Below are 23,365 nucleotides of genomic sequence, written 5' to 3'. Positions count from 1 at the left end.
GTAGACTGATTTGGTAGAGAACATGTAGTTTTTTATTAAGGGACCAGGAAATCTTATCATTTTCATTAGATAACGATAGCATACCAATATTTTCAATAATGGAATTCCATTGAGCAAGCAACTCCCGACGAAGTTGTCTGCGGAAAGGGATAACAAAGTTTGCATCAATAAAGGTTTTAATAGCGCAATCTTGGAGTTGACAGAGGTCATATAAGGCAGGGAACTGTTCGCAATAGGGTCGGTTATCCAGTAAAGGATCTTTCCAAAGTCTAGTAATGTCTCCATTCCCCAAAATGACTTTCCTACCAGCAAAATATGTATCTTTAACTTTAAGGAGTGCTTTCCAGCAAGGGGAGTCGTTGAATCTAGTGACAACAGTAGCTACTGTTTTGGTTCTCAAGTATTTAGCTTTAACAATATCTTGCCATAGGCCATTCTCAGTCTCGAGCTTCCACCACCACTTACAAAGGAGGCTGATATTTTGTTTTCTCAAGTCCTTAACACCTAGACCACCTTTGCCTTTAGATCTACAAACTCTACACCATTTCACCATATGGTATCCTCTTTTATGCTTCTTCCCATGCCAAAAGAAACGCCGTCTATGTTTATCCAACTGCTCAATGAAGGTTTTGTTTAACAAAAACATAGCCATGATATAAGAAGGAAGATTGGACAAGCAAGAATCAACAAGGGTAAGTCTCCCACCCGAAGAGGAAGCACCACCTTTCCAGGCATCTAGTTTTTTCACAAATTTTTCATCAATGAACTGAAGGTCCGAATTCTTTAGGCATCTAAAGGAGTCAGGCATACCCAAGTACTTCATAGGCAAGGTGCCAACCTGGCAACCAAACATAGACGAATATTCATTTGCAATCTCACTGTCACCACCAATGAGGAAAATTTCACTTTTTTGAAAGTTAATTTTTAACCCAGACATGAGCTGGAAAAGGTACAGGAGAAGCTTTAGGTTCAGCGCCTTCTCAAAGTCATGCGAGATACAGAGGACAGTATCATCCGCGTATTGCATAATGCCACACCATTTTCAATCAGATCAGGGGCGAGCCCGACTACCAAGCCATTAGACTGAGCCTCAACGACCATCTTGGTCAAGCATTGGGCAGCTGAGTTGAAAAGAAAAGGAGAAAGGGGGTCTCCCTGTCGCACACCTTTTGCACTTTGAAAATAGGGACCCATCACGTTATTTATTTTAACCGAAACAGTGCCATTGTTAAGAATTTGTTCAATCTTACTGCACCAAAAATAACCAAACCCCATGGCCCGTTGGCAGCTTAGGAAGAAATTCCAATTAACTTTATCAAAAGCTTTTTCGAAGTAAAGCTTGAAAATGATACCAATATGATTCTTAACATGTGTGTGATGCATTATTTCATGAAGAGACATAATGCCATCCACAATGTTTCTTCTTTTCATAAAAGCATTTTGGTTGATACTAATAATCTTGTCAAGGAAAGGCTCAACTCTAATTGTCAAAACTTTAGTCAGGAGCTTGTAAATGCACCGCATGAGACAAATGGGTCTGTATTGGCTGATTTTATTAGCATCAGAAATTTTGTTGTCTTATAGATAGTTGTAATAGGTAAAGTACACTTCCATAGCACGCGCTCACGACTTAAAACTGCTAGGCTAGCAAACTAAATTTTATTTTTTGAGAAAAGCTTCTTGTAATGCTGTTTTTCTAGGAACCACGTACGCTCATTGCCTATGCTTTTGGTAGAATTGGATGCCTATCACGTACGTTCAGCAGATAGCATGCAGGGGTGCTCGCCAAGCAGTGTACATCTAGGTACAAGTTCAGTTGGCCATCAAGAACGAAAACAACACGCTTGTAGTTCTGCGCACAGCATTTGCAGCAGAAAAAAAAGCAAGCGTTCCAAAACACCTCTACATTTTACAAGTATGATTCCCTTACTTATTTGGTTAACCGGGCGGGGATGTCCACCGCCTAGCTAGAAGTACCTCAGCCTGATTTCTTGCGTCTGATCTCGATGCCCTGCACGACGAGACCACTCTTCCATCTCCCTCCATTCGTCTCCACCAGACTGAAGGACACCTCGCCATCATCGTCGCCACCCCCATCGTTGAAGAACTCGCCCAACTCCAGCTCCATCCAGCCGTCAGCTCTTTCCTGAGGGCGCCCTACGTTGTCAGCATGAGGAACTGACCGGCGGGTCCTTCTCCCTGTTCTTAGTGGTGGATGTGGCCTCACTGGCCAATAGTGCCCAGGCACCGCACCATCCTCATCACCATCCTCATCCTCCTCATCGTTGCTTTGGAGGCAAACCATGCGGGTGGAGCTGGTTGCCCCGACGCTGACGGATGCGTCCTGGACAGGGTAATCCAGCCCGAAGGAGTTTTCGTTCGCCTTGAACACTAGGTAAGCGGCGTAGACAGTGTCCAGCGACAGCATCTTGCAGGGTATCCTCCCACTGATGTCGAGCCAGCAAACACGCAAGAGTTGAGCACCTTCGGAGAACCTGTCGCAAACGTAGGGTTAGAATTTGTAACGCAGATGAACATCAATACTCCGTAGCGTAAGTTGCTGGAAACGATCTAGCATCGGCCAGCGTAGTTGGCTGGAACGAGGGGACGGAATACTCGAAGAACTCTACAGTGAACAGGGTATGTCAGAAGAGTCACAATCTTTATTCATGCGGAGTGTCATTCATGGGTGCCTAGAGTTTATAAAACAGAGTTGTCAAGGGAGTGCACTTTTCTCCTGAAAGGGAGGAAAATAAAAGTAGCGTTCAGTTCTGCATATGTGGCCTCCTTCATTATCAACAGAAGTGATAGCAAGCATGTTCTAGTCGGAACCATGCCACAGCCCCGGCCCGTTCTGGGTTTTGCTTCACAGGGTAGTTCCATTTCATCAAAACAACCTACGGCCTACCACTTGCAGGTTGCGGCTGCTAGCATTGAGTTGAACTGCAACGCGACGGGTGACCACGTACAGCGCCAATAGCACAATCAAAGAATCAAACAAATTGCAATAGCGATGAGGCCGCAGCCAAGCAGCTAGCGTTCAGCCACAGGAGCATACGGAGTAGTACTACTACTACATTGTAATTGGTACGATCTGCATCAACACACAAACTAGATACTCAATCGGAACAGCAGCTCGGAGGGAGAGAGAGAGAGAGCGGACGAACCTAGAGGAGTCTGCGAGCGGGATCCAGGTCCAGTACTGCGGCGTGTCGCCCCAGATGATGGTGAGGCTCCTCGCGGACAGCATGTAGCACTTGGCGCCCGTCTCCCTGTCCAGCCACATGCTCTGCGCGCGCGCACAACCGCCAGGGACCAATTCAGTTAGCGGGGAACCAAACGGGCTGTGCGGGTTGGTCGGGGATCGGCCACCGGCGTGCAGGTACGTACCGCGAGCTTGTCCGGGAGGAGGAGGGGGCTGCCATGGTCGGAGAGGCGGAGGAAGAGGTCCTTCTTGCGCGTGGGCGGCGTCAGGAGCAGCTCCCCGTCGGCGAGCGGCGGGAGGTCGCGGGGCAGGAAGCGAGCCCAGACGGCGTCCGAGTCGGCCGCGACGCGGAAGGCCGGGGAGGCCGCGGCGGCGCGGCAGGCGACGCGCGGGGAGGTGCGGGACAGCGCCGCCGAGAGGAGCTCCTCCGGCAGGCGCGCGATCTCGCAGGCCTCGGCCTCCATTCGATTCGATTTGGACGAGAGAGAGCGTGCGATGGGTAGGATTTGGTTCGAATGAATCATCCCACGTTTGTTTTATGTTGATTCGATTCGGAGGACAGCGCAGAGACTTAGCCACGAAGCACCTCGAAAGCGGGAAGGGGAGATGGAGCAAACTGTATTTTTTCACAGGTGTGGTTTGACATGCACAAAACACGAGGGAGTCGAGCATTAGAGCAAGTACAACACCTCCTAGTCAATTTACACAAAAATAACTCTTTGTTGTAACTATAGCACAGACTGACCCTCTGGGCAAACTATTTCACCCATCAAACCCTTTTGTGTGGCGTCCCTCACGCCGGCGCCACACAGTGAGCGCTCATACCGGCGGCGCCACTCTCCCAGCCGAAGTGGCGTCCTTGACGCTGAGCTGTGCGCCGATCCGACGTGGTAGGATGTGTGGCGCCGTTCCCATCGGCGCCACACGGTGAAACTGTGGCGCCGCTCGGAAGGGCGCCACACATCCACTTATGTGTGGCGCCCGCGCCCGCCCCAGCCCGACCACACCTTCTTTCTTTCTCTCCTCTCTGATTCTCCTCCAACTGCCGCCGCCGGCCGCCTCTCCTCCCCCCCCCCCCACCAAATCCTCCACGGATTGGACAGATCTGGCCGGCCAAATCCATCCCCATACAATCCTCAAGGTATTCCCCTTCGTTGCCCTTCGATTCATGCAAGATTTGCTCCGATTTAATTCGATTTAGACATGGAACCTAGATTGGAAATGTTGGTTGTTCAATCTATATTGATGTGTATGTGTTGAAATTGATAGCCTCATTATATGCATGTGTTTGAACCATAGATTTGTTGGAACCATAGATGTTAAATTTTACATGTATGTATGTATGTATGTATGTCTGTCTGTATGTATGTATGTATGTGTTGAAATGGCTATGTATGTGTTGAAAACCATATCCTCATGTATCTATATGTTGAAACCCTAGATTTGTGGAAACCCTAGACATCAAATTTCATGAATGTGTATGTGTAGGAACCCTAGATATGTATGTATCCATATTCTTATGCAAATGCATTCAAATATGTTACATATGCCTATTATTTGTGATGGAATAACTCATATTTGTTAGGAATGGCTCATAATATGGTTTTTTATCCCTAGATATGTATGTATATGTATGTATGTGATGTATGTGTGATGGTTTATTTGGATATATTCTCATGTATGTGTTGCTCATATTTGTTAGGAATGGCTCATAATATGGTGTATTTGTGTAAACATGTAGGATGGTGTGGCTCCTAGATCAAGAGTATGACATGGATCACCGGGCTTTTCATATGACGGAGAGGAGAACGGATCTTCACCCTTTGAAGATTTGTTACCATGGCACAGTGGATATGGCGTATGACGGGAGGTACACGGAGTTCATCCAGCCTACCTGTCTTCTCCAGTTCATATCGCTTGTAAGCCGTGGGGGGGCGAACATGAACGCCGCGGCACTCACCACCCTTGTCGACCGGTGGAGGCCGGAGACGCACACCTTCCACTTGAGGGCCGACGAGATGACCCCTACTCTTCAGGATGTTTCCATGATACTTGGACTTCCTATTCAGGGCGACCCACTGTGTATGAACACAGCTTCTGATGGGTGGCGCCAGCAGATGGAGAACCTTATTGGCATGACTCCTCCGCCGCCAGAAGATCCAAAGGAGAGAGCTCCCGGCGGCGCACCTTTCTCTTGGATTAGGCTTAACTTTGGACAATGCCCAGAAGGGGCCAACAGGGACACTATGGGTGTGTTTGGTAGGCTGGGTCAACCCAGAGATTCCCATCTCAGCAGAGAATTTTAGAGAAATATATGTTTGTTAGCCCGGGTCATCTCATCTCAGCTATGCCCACCTCATACAAAAAAGAGCTCTCAGCCTAGCCCAGTTGAGAAGCTCAAATCGAGCTTCACAACTCGGCCTGGGCGAGCTCATCCCGCAAACTCGCCCCACTCGCCCGACTCAGACGCCCCCCAGACCCTCACCCGGTCAAACTCCACCCCCTCATTCTATCCTTTCCTTTTTCTTTTCTCCCGTGAGTCCCGTCGCCTCCCCTCGCAGCCTGCGCGAGCTGAAGCCGTGTAGACGCCGGGGAGCTCCACATCGGCCGCCCAGCAGCACGCCGGCACGCTCCTGCACCGCCAGGTCCGACGAGGCACTGCCAGGGCCGACCACCGCCGCCAGGGCCTCCTTGCGTCGCCCCACACCCGACGACGGCGCGCCAGGGCCGACCACCGCTGCCAAAATCGCCGCTATGCCGCCACGACGTCGGAGCTGGCCACCGCCCCACGGCCGTCGGCCCTTCATCCTCCCGCGCCGGACAGAGGCAGCAGGCCCCGCTGCCGACGCCCCTAGCCCCTGCGCGGGTCGCCGTCTCTCCCTGGACGCCCATCGCCCCGCGCGGACCACCGCCTCTCCCTGGACATTCGATGGCGACCCGACGGCCAGGAACCGGACCTTCTCGACGCGGCCGGCCACCACCGCCGTGCAGTAGCTCCAATGGTCGGCGCTCCTCCCCAGCTCGCCGCCGGCAGAAGCTCCAATGGAACGGACCCGATTGCTTTTCTGTTTTTTGTTTGAGGGGTCTTTTTGTTAAAAAGCAGGACGATTTTGTAAAACAGCTGTGATACATGCTCAGCTCAACACAAATGGTACCAAACAACATCTCACATGAGCATAGCTCAACACATACACGGGTGCCAAACATGTGATGTTTCTCAACTCAACTTGGCTGAGTTCACCATGTATGGGTAGAGAGAGATATTCTGAGTTGCCCCGGTCTACCAAACACACCCTATCAGGACGTACACCCGCGTGTACTTGTGGTACATGATTTTGAGGACTCTCTTTCCTGACAATGGTGGGAAGCTGGCCCATTGGTGTTGGCTCAAGGCGCTTACGGTGTTGGAGCACCGGTGGAGTTGGGGAACAACGGCACTTGCCTACCTCTACCGGTAGGTGATGATTTGTTGTATGTACTATTCTTCTATAGTAGTGTGCTAGACAAATTACTAACATAATGTCTTATGTACGCAGTTGGACGAAGCTTGTCGCAGGACTGGGAGCGACGGTATTGGTGGTGTAGGAGAACGTTGCATAGAAAACAAAAAATTTCCTACCGCGAACACGCAATCCAAGCCAAGATGCAATCTAGAAGACGGTAGCAACGAGGGGTATCGAGTCTCACCCTTGAAGAGATTCCAAAGCCTACAATATGAGGCTCTTGTTGCTGCGGTAGACGTTCACTTGCCGCTTGCAAAAGCGCGTAGAAGATCTTGATCACGATCGCTCCGGCGCCACGAACGGGCAGCACCTCCGTACTCGGTCACACGTTCGGTTGTTGATGAAGACGACGTCCACCTCCCGTTCCAGCGGGCAGCGGAAGTAGTAGCTCCTCTTGAATCTGACAGCACGACGGCGTGGTGTCGGTGGCGGTGGAGAACTCTGGCGGAGCTTCGCTAAAGCTACGCGGGAGATATGGAGGAGAGGGGGGCGGCCAGCTTGTGGTCCTCGGGTGGCCGGCCCCCTCCCTTGGCCCCTCATTATATAGGTGGAACCCCAAGTGTTGGACTCCAAGTCTTCGAATAAGACCCGAACCCAAAACCTTCCATAGAATAGGGAAACCTACCCAAGCTAGGACTCCCACTTGAGGTGGGAGTTCCACCTTCCATGGAGGGGGTGGCCGGCCCCCTATGGGGAAGTCCACTTGGGACTCCTCCCCCACTAGGGTTGGCCGGCCATGGTGGTGGAGTCCCACCGGGACTCCACCTTCCTTGGTGGTTTCTTCTGGATTTTTCTAGAACCTTCTAGAACCTTCCATAGAACCTTCCGCATCATTTTAATTCACATAAAATGACATCCTATATATGAATCTTATTCTCCGGACCATTCCGGAACTCCTCGTGATGTCTGGGATCTCATCCGGGACTCCGAACAAATATTCGAACTCCATTCCATATTCAAGTTCTACCATTTCAACATCCAACTTTAAGTGTGTCACCCTACGGTTCGTGAACTATGTGGACATGGCTGAGTATTCACTCCGACCAATAACCAATAGCGGGATCTGGAGATCCATAATGGCTCCCACATATTCAACGATGACTTTAGTGATCGAATGAACCATTCACATACGATACCAATTCCCTTTGTCACGCGATATTTTACTTGTCCGAGGTTTGATCTTCGGTATCACTCTATACCTTGTTCAACCTCGTCTCCTGACAAGTACTCTTTACTCGTACCGTGGTATGTGGTCTCTTATGAACTTATTCATATGCTTGCAAGACATTAGACGATATTCCACCGAGAGGGCCCAGAGTATATCTATCCGTCATCGGGATGGACAAATCCCACTGTTGATCCATATGCCTCAACTCATACTTTCCGGATACTTAATCTCACCTTTATAACCACCCATTTACGCAGTGGCGTTTGGTGTAATCAAAGTACCTTTCCGGTATAAGTGATTTACATGATCTCATGGTCATAAGGACTAGGTAACTATGTATCGAAAGCATATAGCAAATAACTTAATGACGAGATCTTATCCTACGCTTAATTGGGTGTGTCCATTACATCATTCATATAATGATATAACCTTGTTATTAATAACATCCAATGTTCATGATTATGAAACTAATCATCCATTAATCAACAAGCTAGTTAAGAGGCATACTAGGGACTTCTTTGTTTGTCTATATATCACACATGTACTAATGTTTCGGTTAATACAATTATAGCATGACATATAAACATTTATCATAAACATAGAGATATAAATAATAACCACTTTATTATTGCCTCTAGGGCATATCTCCTTCAGTCTCCCACTTGCACTAGAGTCAATAATCTAGATTACATTGTAATATACCTAACACCCATGGCATTCTGGTGTTGGTCATGCTTTGCCCTAGGGAGAGCTTTAGTCAACGGATCTGCTACATTCAGATCAGTGTGTACTTTGCAAATCTTTACTTCTCCATCTTCGATGTACTCGCGAATCGAATGGTAACGCAGCTTGATATGCTTCAGCCTCTTGTGTGACCTTGGCTCTTGTGCATTGGCGATGGCACCCATGTTATCACAGTAAATGATTAATGGGTCCAATGCACTAGGAACCACACCGAGCTCTACAATGAACCTCTTCATCCATACCGCTTACGATGAAGCCTCTGAAGCCGCTATGTACTCGATTACGTTGAAGACTTCGCCACCGTGCAATCGCTTCGAGCTTGCCCACTTATCGCAACACCATTCAATATAAACACGTACCCAGACTGTGACTTAGAGTCATCAGGATCAGTGTTCCAACTTGCATCGGTGTAACCACTTACAACGAGCTCTTGGTCACCTCCATAACAAAGAAACATATCCTTAGTTCTTTTCAAGTACTTCAGGATATTCTTGCCCGCTGTCCAGTTGTTCCATTCTGGATCACTTTGATATCTGCTAGTCAAACTAACAGCATGTGCTATATCCGGTCTAGTACATAGCATGGCATACATGATAGATCCTACTGCCGAGACATAGGGGATATTACTCATCCTTTCTCTTTCTTCTGCCGTAGCCGGTCCTTGAGTCTTACTCAAGACCTTGCCTGGTAACATAGGTAAGAACCCTTTCTTACTTTCGTCCATTCTAAACTTCTTTAGAATCTTGTCCAGATATGTACTCTGTGATAGCCCTATTAGGCGTCTTGATCTATCTCTATAAATCTTGATGCCTAATATATACGATGCTTCACCAAGGTCTTTCATTGAAAAACTATTATTCAAATAACCTTTAACAACTGCTTAATAGTTCTATATCATTCCCGATCAATAATATGTCATCTACATATAATATCGGGAATGCTACAGAGCTCCCACTCACTTTCTTGTAAATACAGGCCTCTCCATGACCTTTGTATAAACCCGAAGTCTTTGATCCCCTTATCAAAGCGTCGGTTCCAACTTCTTGATGCTTGCTTCAGTCCATAGATTGAACGCTGAAGTTTGCATACTTTGTCAGCATTTTTAGGATCGACAAAACCTTTGGGTTGTACCATATACAACTCTTCCTCAATGTCTCCATTAAGGAACACCGTTTTGACATCCATCTGCCAAATCTCATAATCGAAAAATGCAGCTATTGCTAACAAAATCCTCACAGATTTTAGCTTCGCTACAGTGAGAAAGTCTCATCGTAGTCAACTCCTTGAATTTGTCGGAAACCCTTTGCGACAAGTCGAGCTTTATAGACGATAATATTACCATCAGCATCTGTTTTTCTCTTGAAGATCCATTTATTCTCGACAGCCTTTTGGCTATCGTAAGTCTACCAAAGTCCATACTTTGTTATCATACATGGATCCCATTTCGGATTTCATGGCTTCTTGCCATTTGTTGGAATACGGGCTCATCATCGCTTCTTCATACGTCGCAGGGTCCTCATCATTGTTATCCACAATCATGACATTTAGACAAGGATCATACCAATCGGGAGTGGTACGCTCCCTTGTCGATCTGCGAGGTTCGCAGTTTCCTCGTTCGAAGTTTCATGATCATTATCATTAGCTTCCTCTGTTGCCGGTGTAGGCGGTACAGTACAACTTCCAGATCGCGCTACTCTGATCAACGAGTATAGATTCATCAATCTCATCGAGTTCTACTTTTCTTCCAGTCACTTCTTTAGTGAGAAATTCTTTCTCAAGAAAGGTTCCGTTCTTAGCAACAAAGATTTTGCCTTTGGACTTGTGATAGAAAGTGTACCCTATAGTTTCCTTAGGGTATCCTATGAAGACGCATTTCTCCGCTTTGGGTTCTAGCTTGTCCGGTTGTAACTTCTTTACATAGGCTTCGCAACCCTAAACTTTCAGGAACGACAGCTTAGGTTTCTTATTAAACCATAATTCATACGGTGTCGTTTCTACGGATTTTGATGGTGCTCTATTTAAAGTGAATGCGGCTGTCTCTAATGCATAACTCCAAAAGGATAACGGCAAATCAGTAAGAGACATCATAGAACGAACCATATCTAAGAGAGTTCGATTACGACGTTCGGACACACCGTTTCGTTGAGGTGTTCCCGGCGGTGTCAATTGTGAAAGTATTCCACATTTCTTTAAATGCATGCCAAACTCATAACTCAGATATTCACCTCCACGATCAGATCGTAGAAATTTAATCTTCTTGTTACGTTGATTTTCTACTTCACTTTGAAATTCTTTAAACTTCTCGAAAGTTTCGGATTTATGTTTCATGAAATAGATATACCCATATCTACTCAGATCATCTGTGAAGGTTAGAACATAACGATAACCACCGCGCGATGCTACAATCATTGGTCCGCACACATCGGTATGTATGATTTCCAATAAGTCAGTAGCTCGCTCCATCATACCAGAAAATGGAATCTTAGTCATTTTTCCCATTAGACATGCTTCGCATCTATCAAGTGACTCAAAGTCAAGTGATTCAAGTAATCCATCAGTATGGAGTTTCTTCATGCGTTTCACTCCAATATGACCAAGACGACAGTGCCACATATAAGTAGAATTATCATTCAATTTAATTCGCTTAGCATCAATGTTATGTATATGCGTATCACTACTATCGAGATCTAACAGAAATAAGCCATTCTTTTGTGGTGCTCGACCGTAAAAGATATTATTCATAAAAATAGAACAACCATTATTCTCAGACTTGAATGAATAACCGTCTTGCATTAAACAAGATCCAGATATAATGTTCATGCTCAACGCGGGTACAAAATAACAATTATTTAGGCTTAAAACTAATCCCGAAGGTAGATGTAGAGGAAGTGTGCCGATAGCGATCACATCGACTTTGGATCCATTTCCAACGCGCATCGTCACTTCATCTTTCAGTAGTCTTCGTTTATTCTTTAGTTCCTGTTTCGAGTTACAAATATGAGCAACCGAACCAGTATCAAATACCCAGGTACTAGAACGAGAACCAGTGAGATAAACATCTATAACATGTATATCAGATATACCTTCTTTCTTCTTCTTGACAAGGCCGCTCTTCATATCAGCCAGATACTTGGAGCAATTACGCTTCCAGTGTCCCTTCTCCTTGCAGTAATAGCACTCAGCATCAGGCTTAGGGCCGTTCTTAGGTTTCATAGGAGGCGTGGCAGCTTTCTTGCCACCCTTCTTGAATTTTCCCTTAGACTTGCCCTGTTTCTTGAAACTAGTGGTCTTGTTGACCATCAACACTTGGTGCTCTTTCTTGATCTCAATCTCAGCAGCTTTTAGCATGCCAAAGAGTTCAGGTAACTCCTTGTTCATGTTCTGCATATTGTAGTTCATCACAAAGTTCTTGTAACTTGGTGGCAGTGATTGAAGGACACGATTAATCCCCAGTCTGTTAGGAATCACTATTCCCAAGTCACTGAGTTTCTTCGCATGCCCGGTCATGGCGAGCATGTGCTCACTAACGGAGCTGCCTTCTTCCATCATGCAGCTGAAGAATTGTTTCGATGCTTCATAGCATTCCACGGCCCCATGAGTCTCAAAAATAGCTTTCAGCTCATTCATCAACTCATGAGGATCGTGGTGCTCAAAACGTTTTTGAAGATCGGATTCCAGACTGCACAGGATGGCACACTGAACTTGAGAGTACCGAGTTTTTCTAGTCTCGTAAACAGCTTTTACTTCATCGGTTTCAGTTTCTGCAGGAGGGTCACCTAGCGGTGCATCAAGCACATATTGCAGATTTCCGCCAGAGAGGAAGATCCTCACATGACGGAACCAGTCGGTGAAGTTGCTACCGTTGCTCTTAAGTTTTTCTTCCTCTAGGAACTGGTTAAAATTGATTGGGGACGCCATCTCTACAACATATATTTGCAAAAGTTTAGACTAAGTTTATGACAAATTGAGTTCAAATTTTAATTCAACATAATTAAAAATCTAGATGAACTCCCACTCAAAACAATATCCCTCGCATTGTCTTAGTGATCACACGAACCAAATCCACCGCACCTATGTCCGATCATCACGAGACAAGGTGTGATTTCAATGGCGAACACTCAAAGTGTTCATCATATCAACCATATGATTCATTCTCTACCTTTCGGTATCACGTGTTCCGAGACCATGTCTGTACATGCTAGGCTCGTCAAGGCCACCTTAGTATCCGCATGTGCAAAACTGTCTTGCACCCGTTGTATGCACTTGTTGATTCTATCACACCCGATCATCACGAGATGCTTCGAAACGACAAGTCTTGGCAACGGTGCTACTAAGGATGAACACTTTATTATCTTGAGATTTTAGTGAGGGATCATCTTATAATGCTACCGTCGCGATCTAAGCAAAATAAGATGCATAAAGGATAAACATCACATGCAGTTCATATGTGATATGATATGGCCCTTTTGTCTTTGCGCCTTTGATCTTCATCTCCAAAGCACGGACATGATCTCCATCATCTTCGGGCATGATCTCCATCATCGTCGGCGTAGCGTCAAGGTCAATGGCGCCGTCTTCATGATTGTCCTCCATGTAGCAACTATTACAACTACTTTGAAATACTACTCAACATGAAATTTAAAGACAACCATAAGGCTCCTACCGGTTGCCACAATACAATAATGATCATCTCATACATATTCATCATCACATTATGGCCATATCACATCACCAAACTCTGCAAAAACAAGTTAGACGTCTCTAATTTGGTTTGCATATTTTACGTGGTTTAGGGTTTTCGAGAGAGATCTAATCTACCTACGAACATGAACCACAACGTTGATACTAATGTTTTCAATAGAAGAGTAAATTGAATCTTCACTATAGTAGGAGAGACAGACACCCGCAAAGCCTCTTATGCAATACAAGTTGCATGTCGAACGAGGAACAAGTCTCATGAACGCGGTCATGTAAAGTTAGTCCGAGCCGCTTCATCCCACTATGCCACAAAGATGCAAAGTACTCAAACTAAAGATAACAAGAGCATCAACGCCCACAAAACCATTGTGTTCTACTCGTGCAACCATCTATGCATAGACACGGCTCTGATACCACTGTAGGAGAACGTTGCATAGAAAACAAAAATTTTCCTACCGCGAACACGCAATCCAAGCCAAGATGCAATCTAGAAGACGGTAGCAACGAGGGGGTATCGAGTCTCACCCTTGAAGAGATTCCAAAGCCTACAAGATGAGGCTCTTGTTGCTGCGGTAGACGTTCACTTGCCGCTTGCAAAAGCGCGTAGAAGAACTTGATCACGATCGCTCCGGCGCCACGAACGGGCAGCACCTCCGTACTCGGTCACACGTTCGGTTGTTGATGAAGACGACGTCCACCTCCCGTTCCAGCGGGCAGCGGAAGTAGTAGCTCCTCTTGAATCCGACAGCACGACGGCGTGGTGTCGGTGGCGGTGGAGAACTCCGACGGAGCTTCGCTAAAGCTACGCGGGAGATATGGAGGAGAGGGGGGCGGCCAGCTTGTGGTCTTGGGGTGGCCGGCCCCCTCCCTTGGCCCCTCATTATATAGGTGGAACCCCAAGTGTTGGACTCCAAGTCTTCGAATAAGACCCGAACCCAAAACCTTCCATAGAATAGGGAAACCTACCCAAGCTAGGACTCCCACTTGAGGTGGGAGTTCCACCTTCCATGGAGGGGGTGGCCGGCCCCTATGGGGAAGTCCACTTGGGACTCCTCCCCCACTAGGGTTGGCCGGCCATGGTGGTGGAGTCCCACCGGGACTCCACCTTCCTTGGTGGTTTCTTCCGGATTTTTCTAGAACCTTCCATAGAACCTTCCGCATCATTTTAATTCACATAAAATGACATCTTATATATGAATCTTATTCTCCGGACCATTCCGGAACTCCTCGTGATGTCCGGGATCTCATCCGGGACTCCGAACAAATATTCGAACTCCATTCCATATTCAAGTTCTACCATTTCAACATCCAACTTTAAGTGTGTCACCCTACGGTTCGTGAACTATGTGGACATGGTTGAGTATTCACTCCGACCAATAACCAATAGCGGGATCTGGAGATCCATAATGGCTCCCACATATTCAACGATGACTTTAGTGATCGAATGAACCATTCACATACGATACCAATTCCCTTTGTCACGCGATATTTTACTTGTCCGAGGTTTGATCTTCGGTATTACTCTATACCTTGTTCAACCTCGTCTCCTGACAAGTACTCTTTACTCGTACCGTGGTATGTGGTCTCTTATGAACTTATTCATATGCTTGCAAGACATTAGACGACATTCCACCGAGAGGGCCCAGAGTATATCTATCCGTCATCGGGATGGACAAATCCCACTGTTGATCCATATGCCTCAACTCATACTTTCCGGATACTTAATCTCACCTTTATAACCACCCATTTACGTAGTGGCGTTTGGTGTAATCAAAGTACCTTTCCGGTATAAGTGATTTACATGATCTCATGGTCATAAGGACTAGGTAACTATGTATCGAAAGCATATAGCTAATAACTTAATGACGAGATCTTATGCTACGCTTAATTGGGTGTGTCCATTACATCATTCATATAATGATATAACCTTGTTATTAATAACATCCAATGTTCATGATTATGAAACTAATCATCCATTAATCAACAAGCTAGTTAAGAGGCATACTAGGGACTTCTTTGTTTGTCTATATATCACACATGTACTAATGTTTCGGTTAATACAATTATAGCATGACATATAAACATTTATCATAAACATAGAGATATAAATAATAACCACTTTATTATTGCCTCTAGGGCATATCTCCTTCAGGTGGATGCTTGCTCCTACTTTCCGTATGGAGCTGGGACCGCCTATCAGTTGGGCGGCCCAGGATACTCAACGAGAGGCCATGGCCTCATCACCGGAACAACCTTGATCGGGAGCCCACTTGGGCATACCTTTGGGACAATGTCTCCGAGATGACGAGCGATACAAAGATCATGTACATGCACTACACTGAGTAGTTGGACACTCTTACCGCTGAGCAGGTAACCGATCACTCTTTTGCAATCCGAGTTCATAAATTCTACTAGCATGTTGTAAATTCTGAAATATTTTTATGCTGCAGGTGGATTGGGAGCCATATGGTACCTACTACCATATTGGCGCGGGGATGGCCGACCTCAACCCCAAGAGCCTTGAGGAGGCGCGGTTCTGGCTGACCTCGACTTCTATTGCTTCCGAGCTGAACTTCGTGGTAATGGATTCTCTCATTAACTAGTACATTATCTACATTGGCATGTGCTCGCTTAAATTGTGTATAATATGTTTGTCACAGCGGTCGGAGATCCAAAAAGAGCTGAGGAGTGCGAGGTTGTTTGAGATCAGAGTTATAGAGATGAAAAGCCTATCAGACCGTTCGCGGCATTTCATTAAGGTACGATCACCAACTTTGAATGTACGCTTTTATGTTCGGGTGGCTTTGTAACCATGACTTCCATGACGCAGAACACTGCACGAAAGATGCGTCGGTTAGCCAACTTGCTAGGTTGCCGCGACGACGAAATTCCTACATCCTCTTCTGAAGAGGCGGAGGTATGAACTATTTTGTTGCTGTCAAACATGTGCTTACTAATTTCAACTTTTGTAATCTCATGTGTTCATGTTTGTGAAGATTCCTGACGACGACGCCATTTTGAGTCAAAGCATTAGTCGCGGCAAGAAGCAAGTCACACGGTCAGCTTACCAGTTGAAGCCAAGGGGAAAGACTCCAAACCGATACACTCTGGACGATTATGTCAACCGAGGAAAGAAGGTTATCATTGAGAAGGATGAGGCGCCGGCGCGGAGATCATCTTTGACGAGGATGAGGAACGATGAGCCGTTATCTTCAGAGGAGGAGGAGGAGGAGCAGGAGGAGCAGGTGGAGCAGCAGCAACAAGAGCCACAGCAGCGAACGAAAAGGATGGCCGTCCGGAAGCAGCCCGTGAGGACGGCACGTCGAGGACGGTACTAGGATTTACTACGTGTTGTTGTGAACTCTATCTTCATAAGTATCGTGTTGTGAACCCTATGTCATTTCGAACCATGTCTCTATTGGTACGTGTTGTTGAATCTATGTGCTACGATGTGAGCTATGATGTGTGCTATGTGTATGTTCTATGTGTATGAAATTGCTATTGTTGTGTTGAAAACTATTTACGTAAGGCAAGAACTTTCATATTTTTAGCACAAGTCAACGTGTGGCGCCCCTCACGCCGGTGCCACATTGCACCGTGTGGCGCCCATGGCATCGGCGTCACATATGTTGTTTATATGTTGAAAACATCCAGGGGCTCCGGACGCCTGAGACTTAGCCGTTTTGGCGAGGCTGTTTGTGTGGCGCCGATGCCATCGGCGCCACACTGTGAAGTGTGGCGCCCGTGGCATCGGAGCCACACAAACAACCTGGCCAAGACGGCTAAGTACCAGACGATTTGTCTGACAGTATGTTTTGGGCAATTACAAGTGCATGTGTGGCGCCGATGGGAGCGGCGCCACACATCCTGCCACGTCGGATCGACGCACAGCTCAGCGTCGAGGGCGCCACATCGGCTGGGAGAGTGGCGCCGCCGGCACGGGCGCCACACAGTGAGGTGTGGCGCCGGCGTGAGGGGCGCCACACAAAAGGGTTAGATGGGTGAAATAGTTTGCCCGGAGGGTCAGTCTGTGCTATAGTTGCAACAAAGGGTTATTTTTGTGTAAATCGCCGCAGACTACAAGCAATGCTAGAAGCAAAATCAAAAGAGAGAGAAGAGATGAGAGAGAGGAGAGCCGGCTCTTCGCTTAGCGTCCGGCTACAGCGCAATATACGATACACTGCAGCTCACCAATAGCCTGCTGCTAGCGCTTTGAGCTAGCTCTTGAATGGCCTCCACTCATGCATGCGCAACACTAATTAGAACTCTTTAAATATTACTACCTCCGATTCAAGGAATAAGACGTCCTCGTTTTACGTGTTTTTGTTTGACTAAGAATTACTTCAAATATATAAAGATTGTTTGTATGAAATTAACATCATTAGAAAGTGTTTTTCGATATGAATCCAACGATACTAATTACATATAATATAACCAAGATTTTGTTGTATAATTTGTATGGTCAAAGTTCGCCTTGAAATACGCGTGCGCCTTATTCCTTGGGACGGAGGTAGTATATAGAGTTTATACTCCCTCCGTCCCGGTTCACAGGGCTCACATGAATTTGCATCGCAACCAAGGCAACATTTGATTGGATGCTAAAACTATTCTCAATGATGGGCTCTCTCCAATCAGCTGTACTAGCTAATTAATAGGAAATGCTAAGAGACTCACATGCACCCCAACCCCACATTAAAACTCTCTCGGTTTCCCACCCCTCGTGCATGCACTGGTTGTTTCAGCGTGCTTAAAAAAGAAGAAAGAGAAGGTAGTGAGTAATTAGAGGGGGTTAATACTTATAATTAAATGCATGCAAGCCTTAGTGAGATGGTATTGTGGGACAAATGTTTTTTCAGATTAAGCCCTGTGAACCGGGACGGAGGGAGTATAAGAGTCCGACTATTGTACATATGCTTACTTTATGAAGGCTGTAGGTGACTTGTCATGAGTTTATAGCCGGTAACGGGCTGTACTATTGCCTTCGCTCTTAGCCACATTCAGTCCGTCACCCAAGAAGCTCTTTGCCCTAGCTGGAAGGGCACCGATCCGTCAGCCGATGGAGACACCCGCCTCCATGAGCCTGAATGCAAAGTTGCAAACCCAAACTAACGTCGAGAACCGAGAGAGACGGTTCCAAGCAAGCAGCGCTCCATGTGCCAAAACATCACTCCCCAATTAGAAGCATTTATTCAATAGTGCGTGCCACGACTTTCTAAAGTTAATCCCACCACGGGATGTTCTGTGAATAGTCTTGTCCTTAGGATGTATGTAGTTTGGTTGACGAATTCATACCTTTCTTTGGAAAATCTTGTGGAAGATTTTAACTAGTTTTCCTACTAAATATAGCCTACAACAACTATCTTTTTTTCTGCAAAAATCCATAAATAAGAACAACACACGTGCAACAAGCGTTTATTGTGACCCAAATTCCGAAATTAAATTATGTCGACGCTAAGAGCAGATCAAGTCAAAGTGTGAATACCCACCATCTGGATGATTGTCCTTTTATTTGGTGTTTCTTTTTTCTCGGACTAGATGTTTTGTTGCTTAATTCTAAACTCGATGCTCCGCACAATGAGACCTCCCTTCGAGTATAGACGTTTGGTCTCATTCAATGCCACCCGCACCTCGCCATCGTCATCTTCGTGGTTGTAAAACCCATCCGCTAGCTCGAGCTCCATCCAACCATCCGCTCTTCTCTGGGGAAGAGTCACGTCATCTTCGACAAGAACCGTGTGAGAGGAGCTCGGCCGGGGCCAATAAGTACGGGTACTATCCACAACGTACTTCCGCGGCACCACACCGCCCGCACCATCTTCGTCGTAACAATGGAGGCAAGCTCGTCGGGTTGATACACTTCCTCCGACGCTGATCAACCCCTCCTGGAATGGGAAACCTAGCCCGTGGGTTTTAGGGTCCAATCGGAACACCAGGTATACACCGTAAGTGGAGTTTGGCGAGAGCATCCTACTGTCGATATTCCCGCGGACTTCCAGCCAGGCAACGTGCAGGAGTTGAGCGGCTTCGAATGTGATCCTGTTGCAAATAATTATTTTGTTTTTCTGAATGGGAGCAGGAGTATAAAAAGCTTAACATTTTACAAATCAATTGAAATTGATGGAGCATGCATCCATAATTAAGAAGGTGGTGTAGGATGTGTGACCTTTTGCCGTCATGCAAGACGTCGAGATGTATCCAGCGCCAGTAGTTGGGCTCATCGCCCCACGAAATATTCAGCGCCCTTGCCGAGAGCATGTAGCACTTGCCGCCGGTAGTCTTGTCCAACCACATCCTCTGCATGATCCGTGAACGTACACATTGATTAATTGATCGAAGAAGAAGCAGGGAGGGAGATGGAGTGCGGGAGTAAGATTGCTGCCTGCCATGGAGAGGGGAGGGCCGGACCGTAACATACCGTGACTCTGCCTAAGAGGAGGGCGGGGTCGTCGGAGAGACGCAGGAACCGCGCCTTGCACGACGGCAGCGCCATGAGAAAGCTTTCGTAGGCGTCGACGAACCGTGGGAGATCGCCGGGCAGGAAGCGGCACCAGACGTCGTCGGAGTCCGCGGTGGCGAGGAAAGCCCGGGAGACTGCAGCGATGCGGCAGGCGTCGGGAGGCGACGTGAGGGAGATCACCGCCGCTAGGAGCTCCTCCGGCAGGCGCTCGATCCAGCAGGCGGCTGTCTCCATGGATAGATCCCTCTCTCGTTCTGCACGTACGTACACAGGGGCTTTGTGTTGGAAGTTGGGTACGGGTCGATCCAGCCTTTTATTTCAGGGAAAATTGGTTCTAGGCTGGACACGAGCCAGCTCGGGCTGGGCTCGGTCCGAGCCGCATTTGAGCCCGCAGAAAACGGCTCGGCTCGGGCTGGCTCGTTTCAGCCACGAGTCGGAAAAAGTGGCTCGGCTCGAGCTTGGCTCTAGCTCGGTCCAGCTCGAGCTGGCTCGCAGCACAGCACAGGTATCCCTTGTGTAGACAGCAGTTTTGCTTGTTTTCAAGCTTTTGGATAGCAAATTGAGCATGTAAATGCTCATAAGTTTCCAGAAAAATACTAAGTATATCAATTCACATAGGGATAAATCCATTTGATGAGAATCAATAATTAGAGCAATTAGATTAGATGATACACCACGGGTATAGAGGTTTACCTCAAAATTAGAAGCAATTTCACACATCATGTCCATTCTTTCTCAATTCAAATTCCTGAAAATAACCAAAAGGGAAACACAAATACACAATGGACAAGCACAAAATGATATAGAGGTTTCATAAATAATAGTTGACATATCGACACGGTTACAACTTAGGTTCCAAGTTCAAACACAAATCAACTAGAGTAACATCCAACTCTCTTAGGTTCCAAGTTCAACACAAATAAAATAAGACAAGTTCAACTTCTAGCAAGATCATCATCCATCTCCATTTCTGCAACTCCATTGTAGCAACATCCAAATGACATGATAGTCTACAAGTAACAATAGATTTAGTAAATTTTCTACACATGACAAGTGAACATATAGTAAATATCTCTTACCAATAGTTGTTGTTCACCACACCCTTAGGCCTTAGGCAACTTGATGGTATCCACATTTTCCTCATCATCTTCCTCCTTCTCCTAAATTAGAGAAAGTTAGCCATGAATTTTTTTAAAGAGTTGACAATGTGAGAAGGCGGTGGAAATCATACCATCACATTCAAGTCACTATGGGAACCCTTAATATAGCTTGCACCACAAACCAATGACTCCACCATAGCCGGCTTTAGAGAACTACGATAGTCATCTAAAACCCTTCCACCGGTGCTAAAAGTTGATTCCGATGACACGGAACTAGCCGGGATAGTCAAGAACCGCCTTGCCATCTTTGCCAACACCGGGTACCTAAGTGAATTCACTTTCCACCAATCAAGCAAGATGAATTTGGGATTTGGATCCTCAAGCGCATCTTCTAGGTAGTTCCTTAGTTCACTCTTTGATGATTTTGTTGTGGTGTTTCTTCGGTGGGTTTGGAAGGCACTATCCGATGCGGGCATTGAGCTACTAGTAATGCAAATGTTGGAGGATGATGTGGTTGATTTCTCGGCCATCTTCTTTGTAGTATCAAACTTATCAAAGAACTCCTCTAACTCCACATGCACATCAGCTATCTCATCAATTGTCGTGTCTTCGTCATAGAGTTCTTTGAAGGCCCAATCTATGTAGAACATCTTGTACCTTGGATCAAGGATTGTAGCAAGCACCATGACATTGTTCTTTTCCTCCCAATATTTGTTTAACTTCTCCATAATAGCTTCTCCCATAGCCTTATAAGTTGGGTTCCGATGAGCAATGGCTTTTCTCAATGCAATCTTGATACTCACAATGTGGCGGTAGAATATGTTTGCTGTGGGATATGCTTGTGCTCAAAATGCGGTAGTTACTTGAGCGAACGCAAAGAGCATTGGCTCAATAAGCTCATACATCTTCCATTCATCACTTGTAGGTTCCCACTTGTAGTTCGGATCTGACTTGGCATAATCTTTCAATGCCTCTCTATATGGACGGCCAGTAGCTATCATCTTGTAGGTTGAACTCCACCTTGTGCAAACATCAAGGGTCAAATGAGAATCGATAGTGAGAGCTAAACCTCTACAAATATCAACAAACTTGTGTAAGCGACTAGTTGACTTCTTGAAGTACTTCACTGTCTCCCTCAAATTCAATATCAAACTAGACATACATGTTGTCCCATCTTGCACCACCAAGTTGACGATGTGTGCACAACACCAGACATGGAAATAGACCTCCTCAAATTGTTTGCAACGCCGGAAAATGAACTTTGCCTTCAAATCTTTGACAACAACATCATTGTTTGAAGCATTGTCTAGTGTGATGGAAATAACCTTGTTCTCTATTTTCCAATCAGTCACACAATCCCAAACAGCATCCGCAATCACATGTCCAGAGTGAGGTGGATCCAACTCCAGGAAAGCAAGCACACGGGTCTGCATCTTCCAATCGGTATATAGTGCGCCACCACACACATATAGCCAATGGTCTGATTGCTAGTCCACAGATCTGTAGTGAGACTAATGTAGTCCACTAATGTAGTCCACCTCCTGGAGTGCTACTTTCAGCCTCTCCTTTTCTTTCTTGTAGACCCTCATGCACTCGGCTCGGATTGCCTTTCTTCCCATGGATGTATAGAGTGGATTCAAGTACTTCAAAACAATGTTGAACCACTCATGCTCGACCATCCTAAATGAGTACTCATGGACCATTATCATTTTAGCAATGAGCTCCTTGACAATAGCTTGATCAAACCCAACATGTCCAGGAGTTGCCATTGACGGGCTTGAAACCAAGACGGCTTTGGATCAATTGGCTTGCAATCTTTGCGTTGAGCTTCTTGCATTTCCCTTTCCAATGCCTATTAATGGTTGAGGTGTTTCCACCTTGAGTATAGGCATATTCCTTAGCGCAATGGAGGCACCTTGCCTTCAACAACTTAGGCCCTTCTGGGTTCTCTTCATCAACAATCCACACCTTCTCAAAATATTTCCAAGCCATTGAATTCTCGGAGCCGCTTGATTCCTTCTTCCTTTTTTTTCTTTCCTATGACTCTTGCTTCATCTTCTCTGGAACTAATATCAATACTTCCTTTGTCTTCAAGATCTAGGCCATCATCCTTGGACATGTCATCATCATGGTTGTAAGAGTTGTCATCTTCATTATTCTCATCGGGCGCATAGATATATTCATTTTCTTCCTCCTCAATTTATTGGTTATCTTCCTCACCATCATGAATCTCCTCTTCCTATAGCATTTGCAGCAAATAAACAACAAGCAGGCAACATTATATATCACTAAAATTGTATAAAATAGCAAGGAAGCAACATTTGCATATATTTTATTACACAACAGCAAGCAAGCATGCATTTAAATTAGCATTTGCATTATATATCACCGTAATATATAGTATAAAACAGCAAGCAAACAATATTTGCATCATTTGCATCAAATAAAAAACATCCATTTGTAAGCAGTATCAAATAAACAGCATTTGCA

General features: G+C 46.0%; 1 protein-coding gene and 2 pseudogenes across 1 annotated transcript; all 3 read right to left on the bottom strand.

Annotated features, from left to right (window-relative positions):
- Positions 1-1,625: 1,625 nt before the first annotated feature.
- LOC127305404 (F-box protein PP2-B10-like) lies at positions 1,626-3,760 on the bottom strand. The gene is made up of 3 exons (XM_051335820.2): positions 3,391-3,760; positions 3,168-3,289; positions 1,626-2,495 (listed from the first exon to the last, which is right to left on the bottom strand). Exons 1-3 carry the CDS (start codon positions 3,727-3,729, stop codon positions 1,979-1,981), a joined length of 978 nt encoding a protein of 325 aa, XP_051191780.1. The 5' UTR covers positions 3,730-3,760; the 3' UTR covers positions 1,626-1,978.
- Positions 3,761-18,803: 15,043 nt separating this feature from the next.
- On the bottom strand, positions 18,804-20,009 carry LOC127309841 (F-box protein PP2-B11-like; annotated as a pseudogene).
- Positions 20,010-21,720: 1,711 nt separating this feature from the next.
- Positions 21,721-23,153, bottom strand: LOC139832726 (zinc finger BED domain-containing protein RICESLEEPER 2-like; annotated as a pseudogene).
- Positions 23,154-23,365: the final 212 nt, after the last annotated feature.

This window comes from Lolium perenne, chromosome 6 (genome assembly GCF_019359855.2).
Source record: "Lolium perenne isolate Kyuss_39 chromosome 6, Kyuss_2.0, whole genome shotgun sequence".
Lineage (NCBI taxonomy): Eukaryota > Viridiplantae > Streptophyta > Magnoliopsida > Poales > Poaceae > Lolium > Lolium perenne.
Note: the sequence above shows the minus strand (reverse complement) of the source record. Positions and strands in the feature narration are given on the sequence as shown.